This window comes from Channa argus, chromosome 21, assembly GCF_033026475.1.
Source record: "Channa argus isolate prfri chromosome 21, Channa argus male v1.0, whole genome shotgun sequence".
Lineage (NCBI taxonomy): Eukaryota > Metazoa > Chordata > Actinopteri > Anabantiformes > Channidae > Channa > Channa argus.
In genome coordinates, this window is record NC_090217.1 from 1,312,254 (window position 1) to 1,334,838 (window position 22,585).

At 39.5% G+C, this 22,585-nt stretch overlaps 1 protein-coding gene across 10 annotated transcripts in view; it reads right to left on the reverse strand.

The window, feature by feature from the left end:
* Nucleotides 1-420: 420 nt before the first annotated feature.
* The window catches only part of eps8a (EGFR pathway substrate 8a, signaling adaptor), a 40,772-nt gene continuing 18,607 nt past the window's right edge, over nucleotides 421-22,585 (reverse strand). For 7 of the 10 annotated variants that reach the window (XM_067491165.1, XM_067491171.1, XM_067491167.1 and 4 more), the window contains 18 exons: nucleotides 22,068-22,135; nucleotides 21,300-21,461; nucleotides 21,072-21,221; nucleotides 19,724-19,806; nucleotides 19,503-19,639; nucleotides 17,873-17,946; nucleotides 16,957-17,083; nucleotides 15,847-15,935; nucleotides 15,688-15,762; nucleotides 15,330-15,478; nucleotides 14,851-15,034; nucleotides 14,624-14,757; nucleotides 11,361-11,469; nucleotides 10,730-10,870; nucleotides 9,365-9,611; nucleotides 7,966-8,152; nucleotides 7,160-7,292; nucleotides 421-3,454 (listed from right to left, as the gene is read on the reverse strand). In XM_067491165.1, coding sequence (XP_067347266.1) covers nucleotides 3,344-3,454; nucleotides 7,160-7,292; nucleotides 7,966-8,152; nucleotides 9,365-9,611; nucleotides 10,730-10,870; nucleotides 11,361-11,469; nucleotides 14,624-14,757; nucleotides 14,851-15,034; nucleotides 15,330-15,478; nucleotides 15,688-15,762; nucleotides 15,847-15,935; nucleotides 16,957-17,083; nucleotides 17,873-17,946; nucleotides 19,503-19,639; nucleotides 19,724-19,806; nucleotides 21,072-21,221; nucleotides 21,300-21,461; nucleotides 22,068-22,135 — 2,360 coding nt within the window. In that variant the 3' untranslated portion in view covers nucleotides 421-3,343. Of the gene's footprint in view, nucleotides 3,455-6,057; nucleotides 6,111-7,159; nucleotides 7,293-7,965; nucleotides 8,153-9,364; nucleotides 9,612-10,729; nucleotides 10,871-11,360; nucleotides 11,470-14,623; nucleotides 14,758-14,850; nucleotides 15,035-15,329; nucleotides 15,479-15,687; nucleotides 15,763-15,846; nucleotides 15,936-16,956; nucleotides 17,084-17,872; nucleotides 17,947-19,502; nucleotides 19,640-19,723; nucleotides 19,807-21,071; nucleotides 21,222-21,299; nucleotides 21,462-22,067; nucleotides 22,136-22,585 lie in introns of all 10 variants that reach the window. The other 3 variants (XM_067491169.1, XM_067491170.1, XM_067491168.1) reach the window with 3 other exon arrangements.

The window sequence follows — 22,585 nt, forward strand, 5'->3', positions numbered from 1 at the left end:
AAAATGGCAATGAAAACAACCAGATGAGTCACTTTTTTGTTTGAGGTACAGTATTACTACCTGAAGTTATTAGAAAACCAACTCACACTCAGATAATCATTAAAAGTTGTAATATTTTATATTAACACCTGCACAGATTTATTAATATGTAATGTATCATTAGAACACCACACTGGCCATTTTTGTTTTCTACTGTTATTTTAGTCATTTGTTTTCAAGTAACAGTTGCCAACTGGAATTGTGATGTAGCTCAGTTTATACGTATAGTAATTAAAACAAATTAAGTGTTAGAATAATCAGGACAAAGTAAAGAGTTACTCACCCTGTTGTTACCTGCTACATCAGACACGTTTGGGTCAGAAACAAAAAGCATTAAGGCAGAATTCAGCGTGGAAGACAAAAAACTGAGGGATGAAAAAGATCTTTTAAATCTTTTATTGCAGAATGAGCAGGTTTATATGGAAAAAGGCACCATGAAAACTATACACATACAAATGCATTTGTGCAGTGAATTTCTGGCTAAACATTTCTTTTCGACAGACTTCTAGAACTGTTCTGGTACAAGCACAGTTCACTACATACATTAACTTTACTCTGCTCTCAGTGACAACAGCAACGACCCAGAAACTGGAAACTACAACTCAGCTTTCACAGTTGGTCTATTAACAGTGTTGTGCTACAATTTTTTTTCACTACCCTCACTCGACCAAGACAATGGCCCACAGACTTAAGAGCATTAGTGAATGGAGAAAGTACCAGTTAACTTTATACAGGCTTCATACGTGGTGTCTGAGACTGGTGCTGTTGGTGTGAGTTACCGCTTTTGCTTGTTAATGGGTTTATTTTACACTATTTGCCCCCCACCTGAACAGAATAACGGGGGAGTCTGAGTAAGTACGTGACCAGCACGAACAAATCAGACAAGTGCTGGGGTGATACAGTATAATGGCTCACATGGTACATTCATGTCACCAGTCTGCTGCCTCTCATTCACTGTCCACTGTCAAACTGCTATCAATGCAGACCTTTCACATTCAAAGTCTGCCAGAACAGCACATGATCTGAACACCTGGAAGACTTTATGTGAAACATCTGTTACAGTACGGAATCTAGAGCAGATTAAGAGCAACTGAATGAACCAGTAAAGCAGAACTCGCTGAATAAAAGCAGTACAGTTGTTACCATTATACATCATATTTACTGGGAACAGGAAATTTCTCCCACTAAGCATTTTTCTTTACTAGTTTGTCCCATTAGTTGACTCACTGAAGCACCAACGTGTTTTACCTGCTTTATGTCAGTCCTAACACGCAGAGCGAGAACCCAGGCTGATCCTTTAATACTACAACAGCACAAAGGGAAAAAAAAAAGATTTCACATGTGAACTACTGAGCAAGAAAAGGAGGAGGAAACTGCAAGGAGACTAGAAGCTGCCTCAAGCTGGGTCCAAATCAAAAATCTCACGTTTTGTCTTTAAGAAAAAATAAAAAATAAATCTATCATAAGTATAATAATAACAATAACAATAATAATAATAATAACAAAGATGGTTTCTGTATTATCAGATTAATCTGTGACGCTGCAGTGCGACAGTTATGACTTAAAGTTTTATTACATGACCACAAAATAAGGAAGCAAATTATCCAAGGAAATGCACAGGACTCGTGAAGCAGCAGGGTGCTGGTGGGTGGGGGACTGTGGGGGGGCCTCAGTAAGCTGTGCACAGCTTAATACGAAGGAAGTAATTAATTACATCTCTGTTTTAAATTGAACTGTGTCTTATGTAAATCAGCTCCTTGACATCCATTTCTCCCTCCAAGTCACCAAAAAGACAGAGGTCTTTCTTCACACAGGAGTTAAAGGTGGAGACCGTCCTGTAATTTCACTCCAAACCACAAAACATGATCTGTACAAAAACAGCCCTTATTACTTTTCTGCCATCTGAGGCATAAAGGATCAATAATCATGTGATTCATTATTGTACAGCCTGATGTGAGACGACTAATGGGACAAAACAAAGAGGGAGCACTGCTGAGTCAGCAGACTACATTCATTCTGTGTCTGTATTGAAGCAGCCATGAAAAAGACTAAACTGATTCTGAATCGTTTCTCACGTTTCATTCTTCAGTCAACTACAGCACAAACACTTATTTTTTATTTTGCAAAAAAAGAAAAAGAAAATGCTATTCACCAAGAGTTCAGAGCATCAGAGGATGCTTATGAATTAGGAATGATTCATAAATTTGTGCATTTACTTTTTCATTTGCAGTTGATCTGTTATCGATTATATTATTTAAATTTTCTCACACGGCCATAAAGTAAAATGGTTTTATAATGTGAATATCATAATTCTCTGGGCCAGAAATCTGAAATGTACAGTTAGATTTACCATATACTTTTCTATAATGTCTTTCCTAGGACAATATATTTAACATTGAACTAATTTTCTATACATACATTAACCCCATCGCTAACTTCCGCCTGTTTGTATCAGTCATGTATCATCTTTGCAGTGAAGTCAAAGAGTTGAAATTTTTTTCTGGTTTTGTAAAAAAGTGGAAACCGAATACTTACAGACTGTAAAGGGTCAAAAAATATTAATGTTCCCACAAGATTGGCTGTGTACAATGTAATTAGCTGCACACAGATGTTGTAATGCAGGAAATATACTGTACACAAACCAAATGATGCACATTTTCTTACTGGCAGTTATTTATGGTGTTTAAAATCTTTGATCATCACATATTTGTCTATAAATGAATTTTTTCTTTATATTTTACTTGTTTTTTAATCACATCATTAGCTGTTTTCTCTCCATAACATCATTAAGGTAAAGGTGAACGTGTGATTTAAAACCTGAGATCACTTTTAAGCTGCAACTTTGGAAAAGTTAAAAACTGTTGTTCGTTGTGCATGTGAGGTTTTTTCTCCAAATTAGTCTGTAAAGATTCGCTTCAGAGATCCGAACGTTCAGCTGTTTGGCTCCACAGTGAAATACATGAGGAACAAACTGGGGTCCTCACATTAATACTGACAGGCTTTGCTTTGGAAAATGAGCGAGCGAGCAGCGACCAAACTTCTCTGGTTGAGAAGAGAAAATGTCCCAAAGTGTTGGCAAGACCTTCAGGCAAATATGGCAGAATATTGAAAAAGGTCCAGACATCAGTCTGATGTTGGGTTTTGTTTTAATGTCCTATGGAGAGGAGCTGAGGAGCTCCTGCCTGCGTCGCATGATCTCCACAAACTCTGCATGGTCGGCCGCCGCCTGAGGATCGAGAGAAGGATCGAGTTTGAAAGAGAGAGAAGCAAAGAAAGGAGGAAGTTTGGGGGGGGGGGGGGGGTCTCAGTGGGTGCTGCCTTCGTCAAAAGACTCCACCCCTGAATCACAAGTGCTGGCTGCTAGTTTCTCCTGCCGCCTCCTCATGATCTCCTGGAGCTCAGAGCCTGAACTCTTCTGGACACAGAAGACATAAAGGAAGAAGTGGAAAAAAAGAGACAGAACACAAAGAGATTGAGGAAGAGATAGAGACAGAGAAAGAAACAGCACATTAGAAAATATGACATGGTGACTGTGAGGAGACTCCTGGGGAGCTGCTAACACAAATCCACCAACTGTTTACCACTGATCCTTAATATTTACCACACCTGACAAATTTAAACAGGCTAAATACAGTTAGATTCCCATCATTCTGACCCTGTCCATCACCTCCACAGATCTGAATAGAACGGTCAGAACAAGGGAAGAACTACAGCCATTTTCAGACAAAGACTCCTACTTTTGGAGGCTCATAAATATTTAAACGTAGCGATAAAAAAAAAAAAAAATCATCACCATGACATCACTAAGTGTTGGCCATACTCTGTCAGGGCTTTACTGCAGGATAGATGTTAGTTCCTAAAGTTTGGGAGTAGAACCAAGCAGCTAATACTCTGCCGTGCATGGAGCTCAGCAGTCTGTATGAGCTGTTCTTCTCAATATCTGTGGGGTTGATACGGGCTGTCAGTGAGGGGGGTGTAGTGTTGTGTTGCTGTATGTAGTTTCATCCGGTGCTGTACCTCAGAATGTATTGTGCCATCTTCTATCGTAACGTTTTGACTCACACTAAAACTTACTAAAAACGAGCCCGATCTGTTAACAGCCCCTTGAGAGTCTCCCCTCCACCTCATTTCACCTTTGAAGCAACTGAGCATCAACTCTACTGAGCTTCCTGCTGCACACCAGAAGATTTAATCAGTGAATCTTCTGCACTGGCTGTGGTTATGTATAGATAGCTGAAGTTATGTCTGGGTCGACCTCCGTTTCATTAGCTTCAGAAACTGCTACAGATGTCAGCAGTGTGGGAAGCATCGTCATCGTATCGTTCTGTCCACATTCGAAAAACTGTACGTCTAAAATCTTTTGCAGTGTTCCGTCCTCCATGTCAACTGAACTCGCGGAGTCAATCATGGAGTCTAATGAGACATGGAGTTCAGTCCAAACACAGCTGGGGCTCATGGTGAAACTAATCTTGTTGTTTAACTAATATTTAGGTTTGTAGCCATCTGTACACATTTTGACACACAGAGTTCTTCAAACAACAGACAGAACAATTCTGCAGTTCTGGTTTCACTTCAGCTCTCTATAATAACTCCATGTAAAGTCAGCCAGTGGCCTTAACCAACCTCAGAAAGCCTTCAGTGTCTGCCGCTATGAGCTGTGAAGAGCATGAGGATGAAGATATCTACCGTGAGAGTCAGGAGGCATGCTGGGAAAAAGAGGCACTCGTAGGTCTTTGTGAAACTGGTCACACAAAGATCCAGTTACACTGGGTAGGAAAGTTTCATTAACAAATAATATGGAAACTATGAACTTGATAAAATAAAATTTTCTATTTAAAAAAAATTAAATAAAATTTCGTATTTAAAAAATGTAAAGGAAATAATGAATGCATTAAAAACTGAAAAAAAGACCCAACACTGTCATTAAATGCAAAACTGAATGAACAAATGTCTTGAAATATATATTTAATGCAGGAGTTTTTAAAGTAGAAATGTAATACAGAAATTAAAACCCTAGAAATGTGGAAAAAGCAAGAATGTAGAAACCGATGTTACCAACATGTGTTAATATTTTCAGTTATGCATTTAATGTTTGTATTTGTGAGCCTTTTCATTTATTAAAATCTATTGTGTTTTTATTCATTAAAATATTTGGGTCTGTAAATCTTTTAGCAGTTCTTCATTTACTTTTTTATTTTTTTTTTAGGTTTATCATTGTTGTAAAAAAATTTCAAGGAATTCTTACATCCTTACACAACCTGGGTTTAGAAAAAATAAACGATAAAAATATTCGAAAGTCAAAAAGAAATTCTTTGACTTATAAGATTAAAGGTGGTTCGACACATTGGAGCGGTTTGGAACAACTTGTTTAAATGGCTAAATTAAAGCTAATGTCCACTCACATCTACACCCTGGACTCTACAGGGAGAGATTAAAGGAAGGGGAAGACAGGTGAGGGTCAGAGGTCAACGGGAAGTGGGAGGTTCTGGAGCTGGATCCCTCAGAGTTTGAGGAAGACTACACAACATCTGGAGCCTCGTTCTGACGGCCAGATTCAAAAATTCATCATGAAATTACAAGACACTCAAGTGAAGAGCAGGTCCTGAGGCCTTTAGGAAGTCGTAAAATCAGGGTGAAGACGTCCAATTTTTAGTCTGTAGTCAGGTTCAGGTCAAGACTTATGAGCCACAAGACAGGGGCACTTGTTGAGGTCAAGGCAAACAAGTCCTAAGTCAAGACAGGCTAAGACCTGAGGCAAGTGGACTCCAAGTGCAATTAGGGAAACATCCATCCTCAAGTCAAGACTAAGATGATTAGTCACATCGCAACTTGTAAAATCCTGAAGCCAGGAACAGGAAGTCCAAACTCAGGCTATTGGACCTGTTCAGCTTTTCAGGGACTCAAAGTTCAGTGGACTTTGTCCTGACAACACTTAACAAGTGATGAGTCCTGCATCACCAGTCCTTTAAATCTGGCCAACAGAACGACGCTGTAAACATCTTTATGTGAAGACGATACCTTAAAGAACGTGGTAACAGAATCAGAAGATCAAAGGAGGGTCAGAAGAAAACCTGCAGGTGGAAACAGACACCACACACCAGACCTTGCCAGAGTTGGACGATTGAAAGCTTAAAGACAAATAACTCAACAGACCTGCAGCATCCAGACACAAACACTGCAGCAAACAAGGACGAGATGGCTTTTGAACAATGACTGGAAGGTGCCAGGAAATACCGTGCGATAAACCTGTTACTTTATCACCGGTCACTGTCATTTTTGTTTTGGCAGAACACGTGAGAATTTCTGTTCTCACTGGGTTTTCTTAACTGCAGTAGATTGATGAGGATTTTACTGTCCAACAAAGCAAAACAGATGTAAGTACTTGTATTTGTAAGTGGTAGCGGGACATATTTACCTCAAATGAGTAAATTTGAATTTCAGTGATTTTAAAATCACCGTTGTTCTCAAATCTCTCTTTACAAGGACACTGACTAAAAGTGTGCAAATCTACGATGCATGAAACCAGTGTCTCGTGCAGTCGATGCACCTGCACACAGTCAGTATGGAGCCTTGTTTCTGGACTGAGGGTGTAGTTTGTGGTTGGACCCTCCCAGACCTGCCCAGATGATGAGATACACACATGAATTGGACTTTGACTGACAGTCCTGCAAATGTAGCTTTTGATCTTGTAAGTGCTTTTTAAAGACTATGACTTTTGTTTGCCTTTTATCATCCTTGTTCCTATTTGTAACCCCTTTCATTTAAGTCATATTCATTTCTTATTATCATCACGGATTAAAGTGTTTTTTTCCGCTCGTCCTTGTTTGCCGCCGCTCATGTTTGTCTCATGAATCAATCAGCTGGAAGTTCTCTGACCTGCAGACCTCAATCAATAATCTATTAAACATAATCCAGTAATATCTTATAATCAAATCACTGTAGTAAATATCAGCTTCTCCTTAAACCTACAACTGTTCTCCTTAAATGTGATAAGAGAAGTTGACAAACGAACTTTACATTGAAACAAACAAATGAATACATTTCTTTTGGATTTACAGAAAAATAAAAACCATCTCAGCACCAAAGTAGGTTTATTTTGTGTGTCGATGGAATCACCCACCTCCAGTGCAGCCTTCTGCACAGTGACCTGACTGTAGACTCGAGCTCCGTCATCAGGACAAACAGTCTTCAGCTCTTCTTTGTTGAGAGAAAAAAGCTGAGCTCCAGTCAGAACACCGAGGCTGGTGATGGTTCTACACACACACACACACACACACACACACACACACACACAGCTTAGGGGTCAGTGGTTCTTTTATTCCAAAAACAAATACCCTTATACATCACAGTTATTTTCTTATGTTTTGTTCAAATCAATCGAATCTGTCAGAGATAAGAAGTTAAACAAAATTTGTTTGGATGCATTTATTATTATTTCATCTAATATCACATAATGAGTTTGGATTTAATACTTTATCTGATCCTAGAGATCTCGATCTAAATCTATACACTTTGTTTTGATTTAACATGATGACTTAATAATAACAAAGTACTATTTTTAAGATTTTCAGTATTACACATTATAATTTTGATATAAATGTGATCTCTGTAAATTTGGCAGTTGTGCAAATCAACATGCGGACAATGATCCAGTGTGGCCACCCTGAACATATAGGATAAGGGCCATCTTGTCTGAACTTTTTAAATGTATTTCATTTATTTTATTGTCTGTTTGTATTTTTTAATCGCACTTTTTTTACTCTTTTTACTTCAGTGAATGGAAATAATGCAATGACCAGGTGGCGCGTTAACGTCATTGTACTATGTACAATGACATCATCTTATTTTGGCTTTTAATCTTTTTGCTTCATCATAGTTTTGACAATCACATTTCTGTGATTAGTGATGCATAACATGGAGACTCACACTGGGCTGAAGCCTTTGGCCTCCAACCAGGCCTTGACATCGTCAGGTGAGGAGTCGTAGGTGATGCTGATGGATGGTAGGTTGTTGTTGCCACGAGGAGGAGCCTGAAACTTCTTCTGAGCACTGCGACCCAAAGTCAGTCTGTGCATTAGCTCATCCTGAACTTCCTCCATGTTTGATTTCCTGCCTATATAGAGAAAGATAAGAAGAGCAGTGATGGAAGTACAAACAGAAGATGACTGAACAATATCTCTTATGGCTTCAGAGGATTTTATTACTACTGCTGTTGGAGTGAAACAACATCACATATTTAAATGGAAAAAGTTGTGCTGTGTCATATATGCTGTCGATTTTGAGAATAAAGTAAAAAACTGTCAGAAAACTGACAATATTGTTGGCATAAAGTTGCAACATTAGGCTCCACTCAGACAGAATGTGTTGTTTTAAAAATGTTTCTTAGTTATTTAAAGCTGCTTTTGTGTTGCCAATCACCTCGAGTTTGTCCGGTCTACACACATGCATCCAATAGGAAAAAGCATCAACCGTGAGCAAAAAAGTGATCAATGTCATTAGCATTTATTCCCCATTATTCAATCAGATCAACTGACAGCGTGATGACAGACAGGTTCTGCTCCTCTGTCTGTCCCATGTACCCACATGGATCTGAGTCCAGTGCAGCAGAGAGCAGCCTCTGGCTCACAGGTACGTAAATGTTAAAGGTGTTTCACCAACTAGCAGTCTTTACTTAGGTGGGCGACTGTGGCGCAGGAAGGTAGAGCGGTTGTCCACCAATTTCACAGTTGTTGGTTCAATCCCCGGCACCTCTGGTCACATGTCGAAGTGTCCTTGAGCAAGACACTGAACCCCAACTTAGTTGCTCCCGGTGAGTGTTGGCCAGCTGCATAGCAGCTCCCCCATCGGTGTATGAATGTGTGTGTGAGATTGTGAGTGTGAATGGGTGAATAAGAAGCAGTGTAAAGCGCTTTGAGTGCCAATAGGTAGAAAAGCGCTATATAAGTGCAGACCATTTACCATTTACTTACACTTTGGCTAAGGACAGGTTGACTAGTAACAAACAAATTTAAATAAAGATTTCATTTTCCCAATGTTACAACTTTTTACCATATTCTTCATGTAATATGCCTCTTTTCTATATTTATTATGGCTTTAATACTAAAATCATACAACTTTGTTTACACACTTATGGTTTTACCTTTTGAACAATACAACACTGTTGTGTGAACTGTAACAACCAGATTTCAAAGAAAATCTGACTAACTGTTTTCTAAGGATGTGACATCACAAATAAATTTTCAACTTACAAGAGTTTTTAAAAATATTAATAAATATTTGCACTTCTTAATTCTTTGCAACACTTCGCCGTCAAAGTTTGACTCACGGTTGCCAGGTGCAGGTCTTTGGCTGCTCTGGTTCCTCATGGCAACGCTGCCGTTATCGCTGGAGGTGGTGCTGTTCTGGCGGCTGATTGTGCTGCTCCCGGCTGCTGGTTTGGCGGGCTCAGTGGCCGGAGGAGGCAATGGTGGCGTGGGGAGTCTGGCAGGAGCTGGAGGGGGGGGTGTGGGGGCTGGAGGCATCGGAGTCACTACTTGTTTAGTGGGGATGTAGTCCGTCTTCGTAGTCTGCTTCTGAGATGGCAGAGGTTTAATTTACAGGTTTCACAGTGAACGTTCGGCTGATTTACAATCGGCAGAGTACAACGACCATGTGTACATTATTTGGACAGTGAGAGTTTTTATAATTTACAGCAACACTCTGCATGTGAAATAAAGTCACTAAAACGCACTTTTGTCAGGTTTAAAGTGAGGAGCTGTGTAGGAAGTTCACCTTCCTATTCACATACTCCTCATTTTAATGCATCAAAAGTCCAGGAAGTGTTCCCTTCAGGTTAAAAGTAGATTCAGATTAGGTGATTCAAAAACATTCACATCTCTTTCTTTGAAAAGGTCTCAGGCTGCCTGCACACACATCTATTCCTGTATCTTTGCAGCTGCTGTACACTGACCTCTTGCAGGTTCTTCACTGTCTGGCTGACTGAGGTAAAGAGTTTTCTTCACCGTTCACCGACAGTCAACTCTAGAGCTTTTATCTGCTGTAAAATAAAATCCAAACCAAAACCCTCTGTGGTGCTGTAAAAAATATAAACTGTCACTGTTCAAACCCCTCTGGAGCTGATCGTGCGTGAAGCTCAGTTTGTCCGTTTACCTCGTTTAACTCTCCCAGTAATTGCTGCCGACGTAGAATGAAACACAAAACATGATGGCGATGAGACTGTGCATCAACATGTTCACCACACACTCACTGCAGGGAAATCTACAAACCGGAAGCTACTGGGATGTTATTACCTACAACTACTAATTCCTTCAACTGTGCTGAGGATCTATTTATTCACTATCTATTTATTCTGTTTATTCACTAAAAAAAAACATTTCAAGGAACCGTCAGACATTTATGAGGAAAATAATGACAAATGACAAATGTGAGACAGTTCCTTTAAAATCCACAGCAAAGCACAACCCTTGTCCTACCTTAAACAACTCAAACTCCTTCTTTGGCATCATAAGCTTTAATAATGAGAAATAAGAGAGAGGGTTTTGTCTACAGGAATAAAATATCAGGCTAATTCCATGTTTCTGCAGATTTCAAGTAGCAGAATTCAAACGTAGGTAGAAACCTTTATGGTACAAAGCACATGCACCTGATGTTTTACAGCCCAGCCTGAACAGATTCCCCCCCTGCTTCATACCTGTATGGTGTGGCTGTAGATGGGCTCTCCTCGGCCCGTCACGTCCACGGCTTTGGTGATCTCCAGGATGTTGTTTGGCACGTAGCCGGATGCCCCGCAACCACTGCGAACCTTCCACCACTGCTTCCTGTCATCAAGAACCTGACAGACAAGAGGCTGGAATTAGACAGTGACTGAATTCAGTGTAATTTTGCTTTTTTGTTTTTCCACATCATCACAATGTATTTTTCTCTAGTTGATCAGACTATTATTATTATTACGGAATTTTTTATAAACATTTTACACACGTTTAAAGACTATTTCTGATGATTTTTCAAACTAAATGTATTAGAAAACAAAAGACAAAAATGCATTAAAGTTATTTTATACCCTTTTACCTCTCTGACAAAAATACAGTGGAACCATTAGAAAAGTGAAATAAATGGTGTAAAGGTTTAAATTAAAAAAAATATTTTTTTAATGAAAATACAGAAACTGTTATGTTTGATGACTTCTGGTCCTTAAATAATGTAAATAAACTAGTTTCTTTAACATTGATGATCTTCTGTTGACATGACACACTGTAAGCAGATTTATTTATAAACAAATGTTATTTGACCAACATATGAAATAATAATGATAAAAGAATTACCTCAACAACCTCGTCTTTGAGAACAGACAGCTCTGTGTTGTTTCTTGCCACAAAGTCATATTTAGATTTGGCGAACAGCTTCGATTGGCCTCTGCCGTCATCAAAACTTCTGAAACACATCAACCAGTCACATCAGCAACTGCAGAGAATGACAAGTGCTGCAGGCTTCATAGAGGTATTAAATTATCCTTTTGATGCACAGAAAATCTAGAATTAACCTATGTTTGCAGTTTTACAAAGTTACATTTAAAATGGACAAATGACTCATTGGAGTGCATTAAGAAATAATGAAATACTTTAATGATTCTAGAGGGGAAATTAACTTGCTCCAGCATCAGTGACACATTAGGTACCATGTGGGAAAAAACAGGTAAATGTGAATATAAGAAATTACATTTAAAAATAATAAATAGTGCAAGTTGACTACCAAAAAAAATCCAAACTGATCAGCAATAACATTAATACCACCTGGTGGTTTTAATAAAGTCTGATTTATTATCATAAGTTAACCACCAGTCTGCACATAGTGGTTAAAATCAGCTCATGTGACCTTTGACTCTCAGTTTTTATTAATAACTAGACATGGGCGTAAAAACTGTGCCAAATTAACATGCAGACAATGATCCGCTGTGGTGACCCTAAACTGACGGTATAAGACGAGAAGGGAAAAAAAAAAAAAAAGGACATGGTTTAACATAAAATACATTTCTTAGTGGAGTACTTGAATAATCTACTTTTTTAGTTCAGACAAAATGTGAGGTGGTGCTTGTATTGGAGAATTTGTTTGCACTTTCACTTGAGTACTGAGTTTGTGGACTTATATTATCTCTCTACATGCTGCTGTGTAGCTGCAGACTGCTTGAGAGTGAACAAGCTGACCCTTGTTTTCTCGATAAGGGTCATTATTGTTTGGATGCTGCACTGATCTAGTTGTACAGTCCTATGACCAGGGGCACAAAAGACCACCTGAAGCACTCTGAAGACAGAGTGAGATGAATTGTCCAGAATGGTCCAACATCCTCCTCTGTCCATACTGTCCAGTTCCAGCCAAACAGATCTTTCCTTCCTGATCAGCTTACTCTGTTCTGTTGGCCTCACCAGCCAAAGAACAGTGCAGTTGCTGCTTCAGACTGGGATCTTCTTCAGCAGCCGGCTTTTTTTTGTAGAAGGCGTCCATGTTATCTGACGAGTCAAGTTAGGACTAAACACGAATGGACATCAGGCAATGTTTTTTCTTTTACTTGTAATTTAAACTCTGGTTGTAAGTCAAGATAACTCGTATTTCATGGCACACGTTGTTCTTTTGCACTTGTTAAGAAGTTAAGACGCTTTGAAACCTTTTAACTTCCTGCTGTTATTTGTAAAAGTAGCTCCAGAAGATTCAGGTGTGTGTACAGTCTGATTTGACATTCTTCTCTTTATCTGTCAATCACAGGAAAGGTTTCTTTTCATGTGACAGTCTGTTTGAACTGGGTTTTTTAGAATATATTTTAGAACTTTTGATATTTCCCAGCTTGAGGCATCAAGCTTTCGGCAGCATAGTAAAACACCAAAGGACACCAAACATCTTTGCGTCATCTTCACAGAAACATTTGTGTTCCTGTTGGCTAGTCATCGTCTTCATCACATACCATAGCTCTTTCATGTAATTCTGCCTCATCTGGTGCTCTGTGTTCATGGAGCGTCCTCTTGGGTTCTTAATCCACGGCAAAGAGCTCCTCGTTGTCTCTACATTTGAACGCCGCCTTCTCTTGTTACCAATGTCCTTACCAAAACCGATGTGATCTGTGATGCAGTGAGAGACGCTGCCAATGTCCCCACCATGAATTTTCCGAATGCTTCACTCCAGCTGTGTTCGTTCAACACTTCCTTGGGTCCTGCGGGATTTCAGGTTTCTTATCCAGGAGCAGACTTGTGCTCTGGACACTTAGCGGTTGCTCCTTTGTGGAAATGCTAAAGCCTCTGTAACACGTTTCTCAAGACTGAGTCTCCACTAATGCCCGAGCAGGAGGAGTAGATCCCAATAGATCTGCGTTCGTCCATTATGAGATAAAAAGAACTGTTACATCTCTAAGATCAGCTTTGGGCAAGAGCTCTGGCTCAAAATTTTATATTAAAAGATAATACATAACTAATTTGAACTGATTCTAGATTCGAGACAGTAAATTATTTAAGTTTGCGAAAACAAATCAATAATTTAAAAACAATAATTCAAAAAAAATTAACTTGGGAGCAAAAGTTTAAAATAAAACAATTACTAAATGAAAAACTACACATTTTACCTTTTAAAGAACAAATAATTTAAGACTGAGCACTGATTTACAAGCAGAGAAAAACTGGTTACAAACTAGTAATTCAAAATAAAACTGTACTGCATCAACAGCAAAGTGCCATTTACTCATTCAACACTACAAACTACTAAGGGGAGAACATGAATTACTAGTTTTTTTTCCTGAACTTAATTAATTTAAAAGCACACTGCCTCCACTATCTAGTAATGAAGCCCTTTGTTAAGTTTAACAAATTTAATTTGACAACGTTAATTTAAAATAGAGTGTGACACACTTTCATACAATAACTAATTAACTACAGACCGTTATAATACAGGGATTGGAGCTACTGCCGCCGTGGAGAAGTGCCCCAACTCTTTATGAGATTATAGTGAGAAAAAAATTATAAAAGACATGATTAATCAAAGCTGCTTTAGCTTTAAAAGTTTTAGGTGTTAAATTGATTAAATGAAAAAGACATTAAGGAGTCAACAGAAATAGATCATTTTTTTTCAGATTAGACAGAAAAGAACCAGAGAAAAAGTCCAGCATGATCAGATTTACTGCAGTTAGACAAAGGAACAAAAAGAGGATTTGTCCAATTTTTTTTCTTTTCAATGGAGGATGAAAAATGTCCCATTCATCAATTTACCCAATGACTGAAATAAATACAAAATTAGGAAATTCTTTTATACAAAAAGTGCATATTTTAACATATAATTTCACATGTATTTGTATAATAATTTAGTTATTATAACAGTATAATGAATATTAAAATATATAAGAAACTTAGAGAAATGCTGAAATAAAAGTAGAAATTATTAAAATAAATGATTAAACATTTCTTTTTCTCTTTCTTTTTTGTGTAAATGTATTTCTTTCAATTTTTAATTCTGTGATGAATAAGTCATGTTTGCTCCTCCACAGTTTTACAGACAGTAAATAAAAGTGGGACCAGTTCTCCAGGGCGTCATAATGTGAACTCCAAGTTACCGGTCTACACGACGGCCGACGGCCTGTTTAAATGCAGCCACGGCCGCGTCCTGATCCAGGATCTGCATGCGTTTGAAGGACGTGTTCGTGATGGCATACCCGTCTGCAGGAGGGAACTTCTGCACTGCCGACTGCTGCACAAACCCAAAAACAACAATCAATACAACGACTCGTTCCTCTGATACAGGTGCTGTACATACAATGGCGATATGAACAGAGATCCTAACCTCCTGGGCCAGTCTGAGCATCAGCTCCTCTTGCCTTTGGACCTCAGCGTTGGCGAGGCTCTCTGCCAGCTGGGTCAGCTCCTGTTCTCGACTCGGAGTCACTGCTGGCATCACCGGAGGCTCCCAGCCATCACGAAACTTCAGCACACAGGGAGGAAAGTAATGATCCTTTGGCCACTCCAATCTGGAGACACAGTACATGTAAGCAGGGTTGGCAACCGGGTCATGGTCGTTTCCATGAGACTGAAAATAAACACGGTTATAATCTGGATCCATGGCTGTCATTAAATGTACCAAAAGAAGCTGGATTCAAGGGTTTCTCAGAGAGAAATTCAGAGATGCATGTGCAGTTTGTGCAACCAAAGAGTCAGATGTGTAAAAACTGAGCTTAGACCCCCAGCTGAAGCTGATCAGTGACGTAGCCCATCTGTCCACTGCAGCTACTGCAGCTGCCGATGGCGATAAAAGCGTGATCTCACCTGCACTTGGTCCAACCGTCACCCAAAGTCACCCACAGGTGTCTCTCCTCAGCTGTTCCTGAGGAGTGGAGGAAGTCGATGGCCTCTCTGGTCAACAGAGGAGTCACCACGCTGCGAGCCAGATCCACGCTGCCCGACGCCTGGATCACCTGCAGGAGGGAGAGGACACGTATCAGCGGCACAAGCAGCGAGCACAGTACAGCTCTGTGGTCAAACTCTGGCTTTATCGCTCTGCTGCACCATGCAAGGAGCTGCAGACTCACGTCGTGGTCCGAAACAGTGAAACCTTCAGCAAACTCAAATTAAAATAACGTTTAACCGTCCATGAAGTTGTGGAGCGAAGAGTTAATATACTGACCATCCTAAGTGGAGAGAAGAGGAAGTGGACAAGATCCACCGCGCTGGGATTCTGGATGTGGTCCTTCAGTTTTCCCTACAGACCAGAGAACACACGCTTTGATATATGGGGCAAATACACAGTGTTTATATATTTAGATGAGGAGGAGGAGGAGGGTACCAGCTGGTTGAAGGCGTGCTTGAACTTCTGCAGACAGTCGACAAACTCGTCCTCAGAGGGAGGTTTGGAGCGCAGAGTCAGGACCCCCTCTGGTGGTGGACACAAAGATAATCACTTGCTTTTTAGCCTGACTGAAACTCGTGGGAACGAGTGATGTTGTTACAGTTTTTTTTAGTTTATTTAGTGGAATTTTATTGCTCTGTTGTTGAGATTTAGCAGATGTCCTTATAGTTTCTCATATCTCATGCACAAGCTTCAGTTTATTTTGAATACATGTGTAACTTAAAAAACAAGATGGCCATGCTGGTGAAATGACATAAAAACTGCTGATTTAATGATAGTGTAGTGAACGTTCCTCATTAAGACAAGCGGTGGAAGCTCTTTAAACGTTTAAAAACGCCTAAAAGCTTCCAGTGTTTAACTTGCCTGTTACAGCTCTAGTTAGGAAATGGCTTAAACTGCCCTCTGCCTCCACTGTATTAAAACATCAAGTTCTGCTGATGACGTCATCTGAAGGAATTTTTGAGCAGGAACTAGAGAGATTTTATCTCAACTGGACCCATGAAGCAGCTTCAGCACTGCGGCTTATGGAAAATTAAAAAAGCTGTGCACTTATTGCACACGTGTTCATCTTCATATGACACCAAGTGTAAACTGATGGAACGCGCCATTTCAAAGTAGATCTACAACCCAAAGTGTCTGAATAGTTTTGTATCCCGGGGACTTCAGGAATATTCCTAAAGGACTGTGGTGGAGAGGGGTTGGAGGAACATTAAGCTAAAAATAAACTGAAGTTATAAATATTAAGGAATGTTGTTCTTTAGCTTTGGTCTCATTTCAAAAAAACAAAAGAAACCAAAAAAAAAAAAAAACTCCCACTAGGAGGCAGTTTGGACTTAAAGAAGACCTGCTGTGAGCTGAATGCAGTGTCACAGTACTTACACACAGCATATACAGAATATTACACACATTTCTCACCTGTTCAGTCTTACAATGGGTGAATGGATGCAGAACATAAAAGTACTCCAGTAAAAACTGGTAGCCACAAGTTCTAAAAACAACCCCAGTGACTGAGAAACAATTGAGCTTCATGTTTCCGTTCGTCCTCACCTCCTGGACCTTTCTTCTTGCCTTTCTTGGTTTTCTTCCTCTTGGACAGCTCGGTAAAAGCCTCGGCCGCCTTTTGAAGTTTGGTGACGAAGAACTCGATGTCGTCCAGGATGTGGTTCAGGATTTGCTGCAGAAATAGAGCTTGTTTTATTGTTACTGACAAACAAAAGTATGACAAACATCCAGGGAACATTTACAGCTTTTGATCTTTCGTATCACCTCCAGCTTCACCCTCACAGTGACATTTACTCAGAACTGACTTAAATTAAACCAGCAGTGCAGACTTCCATTTTCCCACGGCATCTCTCCTTTGTGTGAGCTGATTTTTCCTCCTAAGCTTCCAACCTCAGATTTAAATGAAGTGAGGTTCTTTAGTCGGCTTAAATGCTTTATCTATTGTCTGGTGAACTTGACTGGCCCCAGGCGGAGACCCAGGCTTCAGCAGCTGCTCTCAGCCTACTCTACTGTACACTCTTTATACAGATCACAAGCTTTTTCTAAGGGTTAATAATAGAAAACAAGCTCAATTGGAAATCAAGTTTTTGTTTATGTATCAGGAGCTGCTGATTTTGGCGCAGCTTTGCGAAAGAATTTCAATGCACGTTGGTATGTTTTAGGTAGAGAAAGCTGCAGATTTTTTTTTTTTATAATTCAATAAAAACAAAAGAAACTATTCCTGTATGACCCACTCCTCCATCATTGTGTGATTTATGACGCACCAATGTCTTCAATTACAACAAATCAGCTCAAACAGCCTTTGTCGAGGACTTTCATTTCTTCCACTACAACACTGCACGTGATGCTAAACCATTGAAGAGCTGCTGCGATTCTAATATCTTTTGCATCACAACAGTCACTGCAGTAGAATTAGTACTTACTTTAGTACCTCAGATAAGTTTCTTTGTGTCAGACTCACCACGTCTCTGTCCACTCTGGCTGCTGTCATCTCCACCGGCCCATCCTCCTCCAACATCTGTCTCTGCTTCTCATCTGCTGACAAAAGATTCACAATTCAGCATTTCTTTATCATTTCATGCATTACATTGTTGTTTACTCACATCTTCATAACTTTAAGCTTTGTAATTAAGGAAGATTACACCACAGCCAAGAAAAATTAGAATCTTCAATAAGAGATGGCAGTTTTGTGCTGTAGCCTTTTGTTTTTCTGTTTTACACACCCCAACATTGACCATCTCCAAACATTTCCATTATGTGCTGTGTTTATAAAAGTAGGATTCTTAATAAAAATATTTGTCATCCTTAATAAACAAATATTGTTTAGGATTTTCATTCCTGAAGAGGACCTTTAACATAAAATCAGTTTGGGTCAAATTCCATAGAGAAGTAGTTCCTTCTTAACCTTGTGTCAGGACACATTTGTAAACATACTTTATTAAATAATATATCTAAAAAGAGATATGATCGGGTCTAAAGGTCCATTTGAAAGCTTATTTTACACTTCTCCGTGTTTATTCATCTTCATCCTCAGTGCAGATATGAATATTTTCTCAACTTCTACTTTCAGTTTTGTAAACTCTGTGCTGTTGATCAGCCTAAAAGGACACAGATAAAAATGTATGTAATTGATGTGAATGTGGAACATCAGCCTCTGCAGACAGAACACAAAGGAGACTTGATGCCATGTTACGTGATATTTATTTCTCCTTTTAAAAAAGCAGAGCTGGGGGAAGCTGTTGATGTGGATCCATTCAGTTCACCATTGTAACCAAACATCACTGCTCCAACACACACACACACACACACACACACAGGTTTGTCGGCCAGATTATGTGACAGAAGCTTTCAAAAAGTTCAATGCTGCACCTCCTCTGAAATTCTAAACTCTGGGGGAAAAGGTCAAACAGTTATTAAGGCTTTCAGCAAACACGTCATTATGTAGATGTCTGTGAAACATTCAGAGTCTCTCTTTAAAGGGTTTTGAGGACTTTCCTTCGTACAGTAAACGAGTAAAACTATAATCACCTACAACATAACAGAAATACGTTGACATAAAAGCCAAAGTAAATGGTAAATGTTCTGCACTTATATAGCGCTTTTCTACCTCATGGCACTCAAAGTGCTTTACACTGCTTCTTATTTACCCATTCACACTCACAATCACACACACACTCATACACCGATGGGGGAGCTGCTATGCAGCTGGCCAACACTCACTGGGAGCAACTAAGTTGGGGTTCAGTGTCTTGCTCAAGGACACTTCGACATGTGACCGGAGGAGCCGGGGATTGAACCAACAACTGTGAGATTGATGGACAACTGCTCTACCCTCATGCGCCACAGTCGCCACAAAGTGCCACAAAGTGAAAGTAATGAAACCACTGCTATAACTGACTAACCTAAACTGCAATTCAGACTGAAGGAGTCTCTTTTGTCTGCATGTGCTGCTTTTGGACTGTTTTGCCTCTTTTTGTGTATGATATAGGCCTCCACGCTTTTTGAAGATCAACATTGGCCATTAAAAAACCTACATCAGTCAAAAACTATCAGGACTGTGTGTGTATGTGCTGCATAGTGACATCACTCACATTCTTGCTGCTCATTGGTCCAGGCCGACCAGGCCGCCACTCTGCTCTTTACGTCCACCTGGCCAGACGGCGGGGGTGGTTCAGGGGCGGGGGCAGCAGGGGGAGGGGGAATAACCCCATCACTCTTCAGGATCATTCTGCAGACGGAGACAAATCAGCCAATCAAGAGTCAACTTGAGAAACTGTGTTTAACATCAGCATATTTGATGATCTGTTCTTACTTCAGAGCCTCTGGTCTTTTCTTTACTTTGCCTCCTTTGGCATCAATCATGGCACTTTCTATGTCTGCGTGGACCAAATTCGCCTGACGGAGTCAACACACAGGTTAATAACAGGACAAAAGAAAAAAAATCAGCTTCATTGTTCTTGCTTCAATAATTTGAAAAATCAGTCTTTTAGGTTTCACATACAATTTTGTACTTTGTAAGTGTGTGAACTTTTCCATATAAAATTATTGGTTTTTCATGGTGTTCCCCACGGATCTACTGTCGGCACCTTACCATTTATACTAAATCTAAACTAGTTATTTTTACTAATTATTTTTGTGTATGGTTTGTCCAAAAATATTACTAACATAAGGAGACTACTAAAACAAATTAAAATAAATGGATGTCTACATGGATCAGATCTGCCTAATGAAAAGTTGATGTGTTTTATCCAATCTAATAAAACACATTAGAAACCCTTTTCAGATCTGTTCCATTTCTCTTTAAACATCTATCACACTGGTGTTTTTTTTTCGCTCTACATAATTCCTTCTTACTCTGAGCTGTGGTGTTCCACCGGGCTCTGTTCTTAGCACAAACACTGAAGAGGACTGTTTCCAGAGCACATTAACAAGGTTGAACAGCAAGGATTAGGGCTGCATGTTGCATCAGCACCTTCATGTTAACAAATGTATTAAATCACTTTATTTCTGCTTTTAAAGTCACTTGTATCAGTAGTGCTGTTCATGTACATGCAAAAAAAGTCCCGTTCATTAAACATGCACATTCGTCCAGCAAACAGTCAACTAAATGTTTCCGTTTGTTACAACCGAAAGCCACTTTCTTTACCCTGTGTGTGTCCCTACACTTTCCACTATAAGGAAGTGGTCAAAAGCACTAGAAGTAGTGTCTTTTGGAGTGTTTCAAAGGTCTTAGACACCCTGCAATGTGATGCTAGACAGGTGGCAGTAGTGGAGATGTCAAGATTCCACAAGATGTTTCTGAAGCAGATTTAAAAGGTCTTCAAAGAGGTTTCAATCATGCTTGTGGAGGTTGTAGTGCTACTCATAAAAGATTACACATTCAGTGGAGCTCTGAGGGAGCACCGGCGAACCTGGACATTCCAGGGTCTTTGAATCAGTAAAGGTTAGTTTAATATGAGCATCAGAGGGCGTAAGAAACCTGCAGCTAAGATTGAGAATGGAAGTTAAACTGTGGACCTGAACTGTGTTCAGCTGATAACCTCAGCTAATTTTAACAGTGGCTTTTTCAAATAATAATCAATAAATAATAATAATAAATCACTGATCTGATTACTTAACATTAGACACCGTATCTGCTGAGCCAATCAGAGGCAGTTTACCTTGATGTCATCACACTGGAACAGGTGGAGGTCTGGTTTAGTCTGACCTGAATCTTTACACACTAAAGCCAGGATGGAGTCATAACTGCAGGTGTTCATCACAGCCTGACAGTGCTGGATGGTCCCGATAGGGAAGTTCTCCAACTCGTTCTGAAAACAAAAGTCAGGACATGTCAGGGGAAAATCCAGAACCACCCTGAAGAGAGTAAAACCAAATCTAATCAGCACCTTAGTCTCCTGGTCTATGAGGCTGACACTTTTCTCCTCCACCTGCAGCAACATCTCCTGAGTCCAGACTTTCCCTTTAGCATCCAGCAGACGGAGACGTCTAATCCCGTCGTCCACTGTGATCATCCCATCTTTACGGTCCAACACAAATGTGGTTAGGTGCTGAACAACAGAAGAAAAACAAGTCAGACTATAAAAACCCATATAAACAGGCAGAAGAAACACAGAATTTCCTAATCTAAATTAATCAAACAATTCAAGTAAATTGTGGTGTTTTTCTACTTTAATGTTTTTCTATAAAGTGTTGTGACAAAAGCAGCAGCACCCCAGTAATATTTTTCTGCTGTCACACAATCACATACAGTTGTGTTGCTGTATGATGCCAGCTGGTGTAACAAATACATTGTTAAGAATATTTGTGACCTTTTGCTGCTTAAATTTACTGAACTTCTGCATGTTTAGATTTGAACATTTAAGTCTTCCAACGATGATTTTTGTCTGTGATGTCACATATGAGGTGACATATGGATTTTATGCTCTGCATAGAAAACACTGCACATGCTGATAACTGAGCTGCACTGAGAGCTGAACAGGACATTTACTGTAATACTTACGAACAATATTGTGATAAGCAGCTCTGCAGAGCACAGTGCTGCTGTGTGCAGCTGCTACAAACCTCAAACTAGAGCCCATTGTCGAGTGGACCTTACTAGGCAACAGTAATGTCAGCATCTGGGCTAAAATGATGTTAATGATAAGAATCCTCACCTCCACGTGGTACTGGGACGTGTCCGTCAGGCTGTTGATGCTAGTTTTGATGTAATGTTTTCTTTGTTCTGACAAAAAGAGCAAAGCAGTCGACAAAACTTTTCATTTCTATCTCTCTTCCTGATTTTAGTGTCACATTAATAAGAGAAATTCAGGATGATGTGTTGTTGGTGCTTCACTGCAAAATGACTCAGACCTTTTCATCATTTTTTATTTCAATTTTTCTGCTTGTTACTAAACCAGCTTCATCAATCAAATACTTGCTTTGATTTGCAAACTTCCTGCAGAGTTTGTTGACTAAAACGTGTTAATTCGAGTCAGTCATTACAGCCACAGGACATTTCCTGAAGGCACGGTCTGAATATTTTACATTTCACCAGGAAAAAAAAAAAAAAAAAAAAAAAAAAGTTAAACCGGTGAAAACAAGCACACACACACACACACAAATAATCAGATGCACTAGGACTAACTCAACTGGATTAAAAAGGAAAATTAATTCAAGAACATTTTTAGAGTCC